The following is a 15,565-nucleotide window of genomic DNA, read 5'->3' on the forward strand; positions in this document are numbered from 1 at the left end:
TTACCAAATGTTTTTAAATACATGATGCATAAGAAACATTATGTATACCGTATGTAGATATTCTGCTAATTGCGTTAATTTGATACTAGGTGAAGACACATAACATTACGAGATCGCTAATCTAGGTTTGATTTCTAGCAGGATTTTAAGACAGCTGACTGTAAAGCACTGAATGGTGAAGTTTTAAGGCTATCTTCCAGTTAAAAAGACTCTACTGAAAGCTCTGCTCTTCTGTTCCCTCCTCTTCCCACCCTAAACCCCAAGCAGGGGCATTGCTTTTATGGGTACATGTCTTTTGCTGTGTTAAAACAATAGAGAAAAATTAAAGAGGGCTGCACCAACAGCTTTCAGCTACTTACAACTGGAAGTATTTCCCAACACATTCTCATTTCCTTCTTCTCTTTGAAAAAGAAACAGACAAACTAAGAAAAGACGACCATTTGTTGTAGGTAAAACCATAGCTTAAGTTAAAGAGACCAAAGACAAAACCACTAATCAGAAGGGGCTGTACTTGTGCACATTCACTATTGAGATGGGAAAGTCAGGGGCTCAGAGCACCAGAAAGGAGGCTGCAAGGGAGGTTTCAGATAAGAAGTAGTTCCTGGAAAAAAACAAGGGGCTGGAGAAGCAGAAGGTGAAGATTGCAGAAGGGGGGACGATCCTGGAGCTCACTAAGCTGTATAGAAACAAACACCAAAGGCTGCCCAGGGGCACCGGGCAGTGAGACCCCAGACTGGTGACTGTGAGCAGCTGCACGGCACAAGTGCAGCTTTCTGCTCAGCCCCCCCTTACAGGAGCGATTTCCTCGCTGGGAAGGGAGTCTAAGGCTATGTGGTGGGAAGGAGAGAAAAGTAGGCAAGGACACAAAATCATAAGGTAGGATAAAAGCTCAATCTTGTTGGTTCTTAAATAAACCCCACTATCCAGATCCACCATGGGCTGTCATTCACTGTCTCCCCTGTGACACAACCCCCCTTATCAATGTAAACAACTCTCCCATCCTATTAGAATTGTCTACACTGGCTGTGTCTACTCTGAAACCCAGTTCACTATCCCGCACCTGGTAACTAAGGGAGCAAGACCGGCTTTCTCACCCGTTTTCCTGCGGGCTGGGGATTCTTTGGGAGGAAGCCTTTCCGAAGGAGCTTGGAGCCAGAGGAAGTTCCAGGACACTCCGCTGTCTCTCCCCACGCCGATGATCAGGGGAGCAGGACTGGAGATGTTGGGAAGCGGGATGCATCCAAGAGCATCTAGTATGCATACAACTAGAGTTTATCCATTTTATCTGTATAAATTATTTTAATAACCAGGATATTTTCAATTCAACAAGCAGTATTCAGGAATACACAGAAAAGTATTCAGCATTTGAAAATTATCTGTGCAAATACTTATGCAAACTGTCTTCATTTATGCTTCATCAATACTGTAATCATCTTCATCCTGCTGAAATGTTCAATTGTCCCGTTCTTACTTAAACAACATATGCATTGAAAGCTTAAAAAAAAAAAAAAGAGAGACCAAAAACCCCAAACAACACAACATCCCTAAACTCCATACTTTCCCCATAGCTACAACCAAAAGATGTCAGGATAAGAAAGCATAAATGTGAACAGCTCTGGTAGTCTGATCCATAGTCGAACGTCCTTTTCACTAAACAGCATACAAAGCATAATAAATACTTTTGGCCCAAATCAACAAAATATTTAAGTACTTGAATAATTTTCTTGATTACAGCTACTTTCTAAAATCTAGCTTAAAACTGTCAGGTTTGCTAGCAGTTTTTGAAATAGTTATTTTATTTTCTTTGAGTTTACTGCTGTATTTCAGTTTTCAATGCAACTTGGATCATGAGAAATGTCTCCTGTTTCACCAGTTATATTCTGAACCATTATCAATTAACGAGTCAAGCTACAAAATGCTGACTCCTTTATTTCCCACACCATTGTAATTTCCATCTTAGAGGAGGAATTTAGCTGAACACAAGAGATATATTTCTGTAATATAAGGTTATAGACTAATACAAGAACAACCACCACTTTACAATTTTTAATGCCTAGACAATCTTGAAAACTTCACATCTGCATTTTCAAAACCAGGAAGTACTATGTACATATATAGAGAGAGAAAGAGAGAGATCAACTAAGTAACAATTAAAAAGAAAAGCTGTCACTGTCCACAGGAACCATGTCTAGTCACGTTTTCAGTCAGTCAGTCAGCTAGCTGAGGGTCATGTCATTATTTAGTTTCTGTAGAAAAAACACAAGTACAAAAATAGTATCAAAAAGCAACATACCTATTTTTATTTTAAAATATATATATTTTAAAATATAATTGTTACAACAGCATATAAGGCTTTTAGTATATTTAAAAGAATAATAATAAAATTTCGTACATGCTTTTAAAGTATCCTTTCTTCTGAGCAGTGTGTGAAAGCCAGCAATTTTTCTCAAGTATACAGTTGATACAAAACATAGTTAACTTTTTTTAATTCTGGAGTATATTTCAGCTATGATACAATTCCTTAAAACATTTTTGCATAGAAATCAATCATTGTAAATACACACGTTAAACATCAGAATTTTAGTAAAGTTTTTACTAAAAAAAAGGAATGCAAATCGAATCAGCGATGCAGGACTTTTTCAGGGCAAGGATAAAGACAACAATAACCAAGTATTTCATGACAGAATGTTTTTCAACTTAGTAAGTAACTAAATAATTACGTAAAAGCAACACCAGACATTTGCAGAGGGGGGAAAATATGCAATTAATGGGTTAAAACCAATCAGTGATTATTATTAAGAGCCACAGAATTCAGCCTTAGATATCTGTGTTTTGCATTTCTAATACAGTGCTAGTTACAAGGTCTGCTTCCTAAGGACTACTTGAAAGTTTCATGAAAGATGTTTGGGGTGGTTGGTTGGTTGTTTTGTTTCGGTAGTTTGTTTTGTTTGTTTGTGGGTTTGCTTGGGGTTTTTTGGAGGTGGTATTTAAATAGAATTACTAGGTTGCAATGAAGAAATTAATCGGAATTCCACAATACATTCTTCTGAAATACACCAAATTATTTCCTTTCTCTTCTGGTTTTGAGTGATATAATTTACACAACAGGCATCAGACAAATGCACAGAGGTTCTCAGGAAATACTCAAAGCAATGAAAAAAAACTAAGAATAGAGCACAAGCTGATGAACACCAAGAGCATTAAGATGGTTCCTGCTTTTAGCAACTGCCTAGAGATACCATGGTTGCCTTCTCAAGCCTGCACTGACTCAAAGCAAGACAGTTTAAAGTGATTATTTCAAGCATTAATACTTAGCATAAGAGGTGAGAACCTCACCCAAAAAAGCCACCTTACATTAGAACTTAAAGTAGTTAAGAGAATCTTATTAGTTTGTATTTCCATCATTTCTCTGCTAATGTTTAACTACTCATAGAAACAATTGAATTTTCATTGATTTGTAGGAGAGCCAGAGCCTGCAAAATTCATTAGATGGATTAGTTTAGAATATTAATACATACGTACTCAAATTCTCCTGATATCTCCTGATAGGGCCACAAAAATGATTAAGGGAGTGGAGCATCTCCCTTATGAGGAAAGGCTGAGGGAGCTGGGTCTCTTTAGCTTGGAGAAGAGGAGACTGAGGAGTGACCTCATCAATGTTTATAAATATATAAAGGGTGGGTGTCACGAGGATGGAGCCAGGCTCTTCTCGGTGACAACCAACAGTAAGACAAGGGGTAATGGGTTCAAGCTGGAACACAAGAGGTTCCACTTAAATTTGAGAAGAAACTTCTTCTCAGTGAGGGTGACGGAACACTGGAACAGGCTGCCCAGGGAGGTTGTGGAGTCTTCTTCTCTGGAGACATTCAAAACCCGCCTGGACGCCTTCCTGTGTAACCTCACCTGGGTGTTCCTGCCCTGGCAGGGGGATTGGACTAGATGATCTTTTGAGGTCCCTTCCAATCCCTAACATTCTGTGATTCTGTGAAACAAAACGTGGTTGTAAGATAAACTATTCTTATGTTCAGAACTTTACATTGCAAGAGCCTTATCAGTAGCACACCACTACCCTACAGCATTTTTAAGAAACAATTTTGTAAATTATATTAAAAAATATTTACATAATAAAAATATTATTGGGGAAAAAAGTCCAAAAAGTCAGATAAGAACTGCATCGAAATCATAAATGTTATATTTAAATTTAATTCAATTGACTAATTCAATTTATTTTCATACAGATTCTATTGAATTCACACATCTTATAATGGATTTTAATCAGACAACCTTGTAAAGAAAAGTCTGTTGCAGAAATCCGGTCACCTTGTTACAGATAAAAGGCAAGCAATACAACAGGACTTCAGAAAGGATTTTATATTTTTTAAGAGGCAATGACTTCCTTAAGGATAAGTCATCTTTCTAATTTTGGATGCATATTGTATCTACACTTTTTTCTTAAGAAGTAGTTAGAATAGACCTGGTATTATGTTACACCTTACATCATAGTTTTTCCTGTAGTGACCAAGAGGCTGGCCTTTCATTATTGGAAGTAAAAATCACATTAAAACAAAAAACACCTTTGTACAAAGATAAGAGCACAGGTACAAGTTACTTAAAGTTGCATTCACCAGAACAGCTGACTAAAAAAAAGTTTCAAGTGAGTTTTAGCTACAATTCAATACCGAAAAAGAATGCTAAAGTTTGTTGGTTTTTTTTTTTGTTTTTTTGTTGTTTTTTTTGTTTGGTTTTTTTTTTTTTTTTTAAAGCAAGTTGCACATAAAGACTAAGGCCGCATTTAGTAACTGCTGCTTATCAAAAGAATAACATGAAAGTCCTTTGGACAAACGGAAGAAAAGAACACTGTGGGCAGAATCTTTTTTTATCGTTGCAACTCCCAGGTCACAGAGTATTTACACATAGAAAGGTACAAAGAGTGAAGCTTAGAAGTAAAACATTGATGTGAAGAGCATCAGGATTTCATGTGATGTTTTCTGAATGAGATAATGCAAAATTGCATGTCCCCTATGAACATAATATGACTACTGAAATTATTTGGAAGCTACAGTTGGGAGTTTTTCATAGAAAACAGGGCTTAGCTTTTCCTCCCCAACTCTATTTCACTTTTGGCAATAGCCCTAAAGTTTAAAAAACACAAAACCCACGCATCCATAATTTGAATCAAACCAATGTTTTAAAAGAATAAGTGAATTTTGGCCCCTGAAGTCTATAAAACCTCTCTAGAAGCTCAGACAGCTTTCAAAGGCCATCAGCACCAACTAATAAATTCTCAAACTAATTATCTTAAACATACACCTCAATCCCACCACAACAGGCTCCACAACATTTTTACTATCACACATTTCAGCTACACCCAATTTCTGAGAATCCAGATGAACCAAATATCCAAACCTTTGGTTTCACCTGGCAACCTTCCCTGCGCTTGCCATATCCATTTTTATTTACTCCTTCCCTCCTCTGCCCCTCAAGGACTAAACTCTGCATCTTTATCCAACATCAGTGTGAGGGATGGTGTTTTTAATGAAAGAAAGACACATAGAGGCTGATCTCCGTTCCACTGTTTATTTGTGCATATTCTCTTCAATGTTAACTGATAACTCTTATGGACATAAAGTGAGTATTTCTATGAACATCCAGACTGATGTTAATCAACTGGTCCATATTTGTTCAAAAAGTATTAAAAAAATAGATTTTTACTAAAATAAAGTCTACATATGCATATATAAGCATATACACCCCCATATATACATATATATGTATACACACATATATAACAAATCAAATTTCAAGTTGTTAGCTAAAAATAGATTTAAAGTTTATCATTACATGTTGATATCTAACTTCAAAATACTTTGCCTGTCACTATTTCTAGTAGTTGAACTCCAGTTTAAGTAACAGCACAGACTGGGTACTCACCTGCTCAGTAAGTTCTCTGACGTTTGTTGGATTCTTCTGTCAGCGAGTCTGCCAACCTGACTTTCAGCCTGACACCATTCACAATCTTGCCATGTAACGCAGTTATGGCATCACTGGCACTTGCTCTATCTGCAAATTTTGCATAGGCCACATTTTTTCCAGCCACAAGATAAACTTTTATCAAGTTTCCAAAACGACTGGGGAGGGGAAAAAAAAGAAAAAAAAGATAGTTTACAGGTTTTGCTGTAACATAGACACCTATTATCCAATCTGAAGTATATATGATTTGGTAACTGCAAAAACTATATTCTCATATGTATGCTATACTTTCTTGTGCTGCCCTCTTTCAGAACTCCCAATTTTCATATTCCCTTTTCTAGAATTCCATGCAGGAATAGAAATAAAACCAAAAGTTTGTAGGCAATGTTTTCTATGGAATATTACAATAGAACCACAAGCACCAGTGATTTATCACATTTAAAAGAATATGTAAAGCTAATCAATACCATAATCCCCAAACAGTAAGTGGCACTTAAAAAACCCACAAAAACAACAAAAAGCCACAAAAGAAAAAAAAAACACCACACACACACCACACAAAACCAGACCACACAAAAAACAACAAGCGAGCCAGAAAGAACATACACACACACACATAAACCAGCAGATAATTCAGAGGCTAAACTTGCACCTCACTTTAATGAACTTGTTCAGTTATGATTCATCTTCAAAAAGGTCTCACTGAAATGACTCAAAAAGCAAGAGCTAGAGCTTTAGGGAAAAACCCAGATTTCCAGTCCTCAGGAGATTCCCACACAGTTCCCTTAAAAAGTGTTTTTAAAAAATAAAGTCCACTTGCTCCATACTGAAGTCATACACGTGCCAAGACTAGCATGCACGGCCTTTGTCTTCTCAGCATCTGATTAAGAAAATCCAGTGTATCAAATAAGTAGTTTTAAATTCCACACACAGGCATATTGTTTCTTTCCCCTCCCGGTGCTTTGAAAATACTTTGGCTTTCCAATGATGTATTGCAAATGCCAGCTATTACAAGAAGGAAATGTCTTTCTTCAAGAGTATACTAAAAATAAATAATATGAAATACTGAAAACTGATGAACTACAGATTTGTTTTAAAGATGGCCAAAATTGTTTCTCAAATCTTTGCTCCTCATAGGAACATAGTGTGAAAGGACAATTGAAACAGTGCCAATAAGTTGCAAACCATCAAAATGTCTCAGGACACACCAGAAAAGACACATCCCTATACTTACTTCCTTAAGTTACTGGGGAAATTTAGCAAAATACTTAAATTCCTTAAATAAATGTGTAAGAATGCCAAATAAATTAGGCTATAAGACCAGGAAGTATGACATTTATTTGCTAAAAAAAAAAAAAATCTAAGACTAGACATTTTACTTCAAATTACATTAACGAATAATAAAGCTGCTGTCCTGATGCCACTGCATTTATGTTTCAAGGTGAGTTCCATTACACACTTGTTTGAAAAACCAACTGTTACCTTTGATCACTTATTGATCACTGTACACTGTCTTTTCTGGAGTTTATGATTTTTTTGGTTTTCAGCATTTATTTTAAATATTTAACAGGTTTTTTTTGGTTAGAGAGCCCATATTTGTAAATGGAGTCTTACCAGAACACATCCTCCAATACATTTACAGGTAAAGGATGAGGATGAAAAAGTACAAAAAGCCGTTCCTTCACAGAAGTGTCAGGTGGAACTTTTTTTTTGATTGGTGGAAGTACGGCATCTGTCTGGGGCTGAAGTAACTGTGAGCCAGAAGTTCCTCCAAACACCTGCTGAAATAGGGAAAAAAATGCAAGTATAAATTAACCGATGGGAAAAAAAAATGAGTCGTTTTATCTTCTTTACGGTTTTCGTTCCTATCACAGGATAGAAACGGGCTCTACCAGTTCACATCTTACTTAATTTGATTACTTCAGTTATTTCATTAAATTGGACAACAAATCCAAGTAAGGTCAGACACCTTCACAAGGAATAAAACTGTACAAACCAACCAGAGGTACATCTTAAAAATGTAGCACCCAAAACAGTTATAGAAGGAAGTGAGCAGTGTTCTTTATTGACATTTCTGAAGTTCCTTACAACAATTCAGAAGAATATTAACTGTATCCATGATATTAACTTACAGGAGGTGTCCTATACTGCTGAACAACTGCATTGCTGTTCCGCAACACGGATGACACCTGTGCCGTTACCAGCTGTGTTGCCATTTTTCTGATAAGGCTGCAAGCAGAAATGATAAACTATTTTAAAGAAAGAGCTAAGCTACAATAACCTTAAATTCAGCAAGAGAAAGTAAGTTTTAACGCACATCTAAAAGTATCCCTGGAAATCTGTAAACTCATGTAGTTAACAAAAAGCACATCAGGCTTTCATGACACTCCAGACATGACCTATGCTTGCTAGCTGCAACTGGCTGAAAACACTCATACATTTCTACATGTAAAAGAAACAAATATATTTGCTTTTTTAATACTCTAGGAGAAAAAAAAAACACAACTAAACACTGACTTTACAGAGCTCACTACATTTTGTGAAAGGTACCTAAAAGGCAGAACGGACAGAAAAATGTCACCCATTTCAATAAAGAACACAGAAATAAAATTCGGAACTCAGAATATGATCAAAGTTTACTTCCAGCTCTGATTTTCAGTAATTTTCTTTGATCTGTTGTGGAATAAGAAAAAACAATTGCACTTTTTGCCGATTCACAGTCCACATTGTAGAACCACAAAATAGTAGGAATTATTGGATTTGTTTGCAAGAAGGATGGCTGCAATGAATTTTTTAGTTTAGATCAGGCATGGACTTCTGAAGTGAATCTCCCCATTGTCCCTCCTCAATATCCTCACTGATATCCCAGAACAGGTTTGACATGAACTAGATTCCTTCAGGATGAAAATTAAGCCGAAATATTCACTGCAGGAAAACACCCAGGCTACTCCAACTTGTAATGGGCATTGAAATCACAGGAACAGATCAGAGATGATCTAAGTAAAACCTGATCATCCCCATATGCTCAGCACCCAGCAGTTTTACTCTACATACCTGCTTCACAAGGCTACTATTTGCAGTACTGCAAACACAACCAAGACATCAAGCAGATAAATCTGGTTTTAATACAAAAACCTCATTAAAAAAAACCACACACTTCAGCCTTGCTACATATTACAAGAGACATTTACAAAGGTTCTTGCCAAATCGAAGATTTTCCAATATATCTGAAGAATATACATTTTAATCTTACCTTTATGAAAGACTAGCAAGTTTCAAAAAGCTAATTCTAAACGATTGAAAAAACAAAAAACCACCACCAAAACACCTACATTTCAGAAAATACTATGAGTATGAAATAAGATCACAGTGACATCGCTGTTACTTCTTATGTTAAAAGCCATTTATTTAAACTTTGCTCTCCAGAACACAACTTAAATCTTGCTATCTCTATGTACTGGTACTTACTCTGAGCTATCATTCCCATCTTCTAGGAAAGTTACAGTTAATCGATTTCCAGGAGGATACTCAAAACCGTGTAGTTTATACTTGGCATATATAGCTGATGCAGCAGTACTGTACTGAATCACAGCATACCCTACAAATACAGTGCACACAGTTTCAGCATGATACTGGTAAACCCAAAGAACAAACTACTCTCATTTAAAGCAATATGATTAAACTGCACATTTGTCAGGCATGATACAAAATCCTTAAGTCTTTTACCACAGATATATGACTTACTGGCAACATTAGTAGTATTTGTGAAGAAAACTTCAGTAGAATTAACTAGTGACAGATCAGCTATATTTATTCTAACTTGAAAAGCTGGTAATAAAGCCACACAAGTAAAAACATCTCTTCTTCCCCAACCCTGAATTAGAAACAAAAATATACACAGTTTCACTTTAAAATGCAATTATCCCACCAAGAGTGAATCTCAAATACTATAAATTTTAGCTCTCTGAATCATTTCCATTTTGAGCTTCTTTGAGAAGAGAGCTCTTCCATGTTTTTCCTCAACCATAGCAAAACAAGCCTGAAACCAAAACAATCCTTCCAATACAAAACATTATTTGTTTTGGAATTATCTATTCCCATGTACTTATGTCAGTTTCTACACACAGACACAACTTATTTCAAGATGAAAACTCAGAAGATCTGTTCAGAGAACATTAAAACTAGACATTTAATAATTTTCAAACTTCTCCTTTTATTCTGACCAAAGCTATTAACTTAATTTGACCAAAGAACACTCCTCGTGGTTTTGATTCTGTCCTTCTTGAGATTTTATTATCTGAAAACAAAGGTAATTAAGGCCACCTGTAAACAGGGGCTCAAACAAAACTGATTTTTGGAGTTTATGCAATGATAGCAGCAGCCATTGATACACAAAACATTAATTCTTTCCAAGAAGTGTACTGTTATTTTGCAATACAAATGAACCAAAGTACAATTAAGATGCATTCCCTTCACAAAATAAAAAATTTTGTACCTTCACTCACCACTATTTGTATGAGGATCTCGCTGAACATCACAATATTCCAGTCCTGGGACTAGATCAAAGAGGGCGAACAGCTGCTCTTGGATAAAGGGAAGCCGCGATACCACTGACAGACGTTTGGAGACTGACTCTTGAATTCTGCTCTCGTTTTTTTCAAAACTACAAAACTCTGGCTGCCCACCTCAATAATCAACATTAAAATAAATAATTTGAGTCATCACACTAGCATGCCTTTGTTTCATACATATTTTTCATTCAACTTTTAGAAGTAATCTAGGTCAACTATATACTAAAGCTAACATGTTTATATCACCAATCCAAGTCACAAAATAATGGGCCAACTAGAGCAAAGCGAGCCATAAAAATATTGAAACAAAATACCCAACTTGTTTCTAACTCCAACACCCAATCTACCCTTTTACTATTTAAGCGTTGACATAAGCCTCTGTTAGCTTCCCTTTCCCTAAACTGCATTCTTACTTTGTGACCACACTCACGGCTACAAGTCATTTTTAATATAAAAAGCTGTGACTTACAAAACTGAAGCGTATTTCCTCTAATCTCTTGCCTCATGTTGTTACAATAATAATCGTGTTCGAAAGACTCAGGTGACTTATTTTTAGGTTCAGCCAAAATGGCCCTGAAGCCTGAAAGAAATAACCACACATATTACAACACCTCAGCACACGTGAATTACCTGACTGGATCTGCATTCTTCAAGGACTGTATTTAAAAACATATTATTCCGAAAACTCAGTAAGTGCTGGCTTTAGGAAAAAGCTAATCTGTAACACTTGAAGTCTTCCATAATAATTGTGTTAAAGTTCCACACAGAACTACTCCTAGTCACAAACCAGGCACCACTGCTTGCTGTGAGGGTGACTGAGCATAGGTTGCCCAGGGTGGCTGTGGAGTCTCCATCCTTGGAGATATTCAAAAGCCACCAGGACACGGCTCTGGGCAACTCGGGTAACCCTGCCTGGGCAGGGGGCTGGGTAGGACGACCACCAGAGGTGACCTTCCAACCTCAGCCATTCTGCGATACTCGGCAGGATTCAGAGATGCTCCAGAGGCAACCACCTGAACTTCCATGCTGTAGCAACAGCTTATGTATGTTTTGTACTGGTCTAGATTTCACTTTTATGAAAGAATTAGGTATTACTCTCAGGATATCCAAATAACTTCATTTTATCTTCACAGCAGAAGAGAAATAAAGTTTAACTACTAAGTAATCTCAAACTTGTATTCCTATGCAACAATTGTCACAAATATCATTTTTGTAGAACCACTTATGATAGATATGATGTAGAACTATTACATGTATTAATGGAGGGGGGAAGCACACGTGTAACCACAACAGAATCTCCATGGATTATTAGATAAGCTTTTATATATAAATTCATTTAATATCAAATACATGACTAAAAATGCATATTCCCGGGGATATACTACAATGAGGTTTTCCTGCGTATGAAGCCTGCATTACAGACCAATAATAACACAGGAAAGAAAACTCTATATCCATTTCAAAACTCTTTTCACTGAATTACTTGCAGGATGGTCCTGCAAGAATGTAATCAGGTGGTTGTTCTCAATGAATGTTAATAATACTGGTTTTTATTTGCAATATAACTTTGTCTCAAGAGGTGTTTACATCATAAATAATTTACCTGCAAACAAAACTAAAAATTAAAGGTACATCAACGACAATACACACTTATTGTGAAAAATTGGAAAGAATTCAGTCAGATTCTTACTTCGGTCACACTCTTCAATTGCTCGGGCAGCTTGCGATGGTTTTAAATACCTCACGTAGCCCAAACCTTTACTTTCCCCAGTAGTCTTGTTTTTAATAATGCTGCAATATTCAATGTCTCCATACATCTAGAACAATTAAAAAGGGTATTAATTTACAACATTTGAAATGCATTAAAGTTCCACGCGCTAAACCCTTCTGAAAAAACTAAAGAAGAAAAAGCCAATTTCAAGTAACAACTAAGAAACAACAAATCAGTACCTTAAACTTCTCTCGCAGATCTTCCTCTGTATAGGTTTTTGGTATCATAACAAAGATTCGTGTAAGCTCCTCATCTTCAACATCTCGGTGGCTTCCAGAAGCTCTTGACTGTGCGATAAAGACCTAATGAAATAATTACAAAGACATTAACTACTAGAGAAAGGGTCTTAATCGTATTTGGGGAAAAAAAAAAAAAAAAAGGAACATTTCGATCACAGATGCATCTATGACAAGAGACCTACAAATACAATACACCTCAAATGGCTTCTCAAACAGGACAGGGGCCAGCGGAAGTTCTCACTAGAGGTAATGAAGAACCGTCAGGAATTCCAAAGCCTGATTCAGCAGCACTGTCAATGTCACAGGTGGCATGTGAGGTAGCAACAAATACATTACTGCAACAGGCCTAGTATAGCCGTGGTAACAAAAAATAAGCAAGCAAACAGAAAAGCCCAGCAGCTTAATGAAACCTTGCTGCCACGGGTCACTGCTCAGTTGGGCCAAAGTCTGCACATCTAGTGCTCTATGAAGGATCATAACCTCACAGATGTAACTGTTAAAATATTTTTTTATTACTGAAACAAATTTCTTCTCAGAAGTGCACCACAGAAGACAACCACACACAAAAACACCCCAAACCAAATCAGAAAAACCCAAACCAACCAATCAAGAAAAACACAAACAACCTTTAAAGCAAGCCTCTGACACCAAACTAGTAACTGATTTCACAGAGCTCTTAAATTATTTTTCTAATGGCCATACAGGGGAGTTAGAACTACAGCTCTGATCTCTTGGCTTCTAATGGCGAGTTCTTCAGAAAAGATTTTACTGACTCAATTGCTTTTTCAAATGAAACACACGGAATCTTCTTTCACTGTTCAAGGTCATGGATATCTTCTCAGTACTTGAGAAATACAAAAACAATTCCAGAGGCTGAAAGCTGCCAGCAAGCTCCATAGATTAAAAAAAAAAAAAAAAAAGAAAAAATAACTGTGCACAAAATACAAACCCAATATAAAATATTACTGAAAAATATTACTATTTATCCATGTGGATCTTGTTTACAACACTCAAAATCTGCTGTCTTGGAATATTTCACAGAGATTCCCTCAAGATTTATAACCAACCAAACAACAGAAGATACAACAAACCCAAACAACAACAAAGGGAAAGCTAGTTTCCAGGTTCTGCGTTTTCCACAGGCCTGTTGCAGCATATCCCACGCGTGGGAACTTCAGGCCAAGGTGGGACGAGCCCGCACGCCCCGCAACCGAAGCCGCGCCGCTCTGCCCCAGCGCGGTGCCAGCACCTGCAGTGCGTGCGGCGAGCAGGCCCCGAGGAGCGGGCCCGGGCGCCCCGAGGAGCGGGCCCGGGCGCCGCCAAGCGAGGCCGCCGGCTCGCTGCGGGCTTTCAGGGGCTGCTCCCGGCGGGCCTCTGCCACCGGCCGTCCCGCAGCCCGGCCCCGCCGAAGGGCTCCGCGCTGCCCCCGCGTAGGTCGGCGCTGCCTACAAGCGACAAGCTCCGGGCGCGGCGGCCGCGGCCTGCCGCCCTCCGCGGCCGCCATGCTGGGAAGGGAGCGGGGGCGCGACCCGGCGGCCGGACCTTGATGGGCTTGGTGTCGGGGGCCAGGCTGCGGCCGTGCATCTCCTCCATGGCCCGGCAAGCCTGCGAGCTGCGGGCGAACTTGATGAAGGCGATGCCGCGGGACTCATTGGTGCGCTTGTCCCGCAGCAGCCAGATGTTCTGGATGTCCCCGAAGGGCGAGAAGCGCTCCCGGATCAGCGCCTCGCCGGTGTCCTTGCCCAGCACCACGAAGATGCGGCTGTTGGGCGGCTCATCCAGGCACTCAGCCGAGAAACGGAAGCCGCTGCTCTCCTCCATAGCGGGGCCGCTGCGGACCACTGGCTGTTCTCGGGGGCCGGCGGGGAACGGTCGCAACGCCCTTTCCGCCGGGGAGGCAACGTGTCCGCCGCCTCTTCCGCCGCGCCCCGCCCGCCTCCCTGCCGCTGGCCTGGGACGCGGGTCCCTTGGCTGCGGGAGGCTCGGGGGGTTTACTCGGCTGTCCCATGCCGGGCTTCAGCGCCTGGCCTGCGGATGGGGCAGCGTCGCCTTCAGCTGGGCTGGGCAGCGTCACCCGGAGGGCTGGTGCCCGGGAGAGGCGCCCCGGGCTCCCCGCCGCCCCTGGCAGCGCGCCGCCGGGAGCGGTGTCGCAGTCACCGAACGGGAGGAACCTCCGGAGGCCGGCGGGGCTAAACCCTGCCCGGGCAGGGACACCTGCAGCCGGCCGTCCTGGGCCGTGACCAACAGCTTCTGAATGTCCCCTGGAGGGAGATGCCACACCAGCTCTGGGCAACCTGTGCCAGTGCTCGGTCACCCTCACAGTGAATAAGTGTTTCCTGATGTTCAGACAGAACGTCCCGCATTTCAGTTTGTGCCCATTGCCTCTGGTCCTGTCACTGGGCACCACTGAGAGGAGTCTGTGTCCATCTTCTTCATTGCCTCCCATCAGCTCCTTATATGTCCTGGTAACATCGATGCTGAGCCTTCTCTGAGCTAAACAGTCCCAGCTTTATTAGTCTTTGCTAATGGAAGAGATGCTCCAGTTCCTTAGTCATCTTAGCAGCCGTTCACTGCCCTCTCTCCAGCGTGTCAGTGTACTGTGCAGAGTACAGTACTCCAGGTGTGGCCTCACCAGTCTTGAGCAGAGGGAAAGGATCACCTCCCTTGTCCTCCTGCTGACACTCCCAGTGTAGCCCAGGATACCAGCAGCCTTCTTTGCCACAAAGGCACGTTGCTGGCTCGTGTTCAACTTGGTGTCCACCATGATGCCCAAGTCCTTTCTGCAAAGCCGCTTTCAGCTGGTCAGACCCCAGCAGGTACTGGTGCCTGGGGTTGTTCCCAGGTGCAGGACTTTGCACTTCCCCTTGTTGAACTTCTTGATGCTCCTGTCAGAACATTCTCCAGCCTGTTGGGTCTTTATTCAGAAATGTTCTCAGTGCCATACGGTTGAAAAAGGTGGAAAGCACAAGACAGGACCAAATCTTCGGGGTACATTTGGCTGCAGAGCAGGACAG

The 15,565-nt window shown here is 39.9% G+C and overlaps 1 protein-coding gene across 2 annotated transcripts; it reads right to left on the reverse strand.

The window, feature by feature from the left end:
- Positions 1-1,296: 1,296 nt before the first annotated feature.
- RBM45 (RNA binding motif protein 45) lies at positions 1,297-14,430 on the reverse strand. 2 transcript variants are annotated; one of them, XM_065637844.1, is made up of 10 exons: positions 14,094-14,430; positions 12,492-12,614; positions 12,232-12,358; positions 11,011-11,121; positions 10,476-10,655; positions 9,439-9,568; positions 8,103-8,199; positions 7,585-7,748; positions 5,932-6,128; positions 1,297-2,246 (listed from the first exon to the last, which is right to left on the reverse strand). In XM_065637844.1, exons 1-9 carry the CDS (start codon positions 14,370-14,372, stop codon positions 5,936-5,938), a joined length of 1,404 nt encoding a protein of 467 aa, XP_065493916.1. In that variant the 5' UTR covers positions 14,373-14,430; the 3' UTR covers positions 1,297-2,246; positions 5,932-5,935. The 2 variants fall into 2 exon arrangements, with proteins under 2 accessions (XP_065493916.1, XP_065493915.1); XM_065637843.1 differs by having other exon boundaries at positions 7,585-7,751.
- Between the last annotated feature and the right edge of the window lie 1,135 nt (positions 14,431-15,565).

Source organism: Caloenas nicobarica, chromosome 6 (genome assembly GCF_036013445.1).
Source record: "Caloenas nicobarica isolate bCalNic1 chromosome 6, bCalNic1.hap1, whole genome shotgun sequence".
In the NCBI taxonomy this organism is placed as follows: domain Eukaryota; kingdom Metazoa; phylum Chordata; class Aves; order Columbiformes; family Columbidae; genus Caloenas; species Caloenas nicobarica.

Excerpts from the sequence above, each read along its gene's own strand:
- RBM45 (XM_065637843.1), bottom strand. The coding sequence starts at position 14,372 with ATGGAGGAGAGCAGCGGCTTCCGTTTCTCGGCTGAGTGCCTGGATGAG. Across the intron at positions 12,359-12,491 it reads ATCTGCGAGAGAAGTTTAAG|ATGTATGGAGACATTGAATA; the intron begins GTACTGATTTGT and ends TAATTGTTCTAG. Across the intron at positions 10,656-11,010 it reads AGGAAATACGCTTCAGTTTT|GTGGGCAGCCAGAGTTTTGT; the intron begins GTAAGTCACAGC and ends TTGATTATTGAG.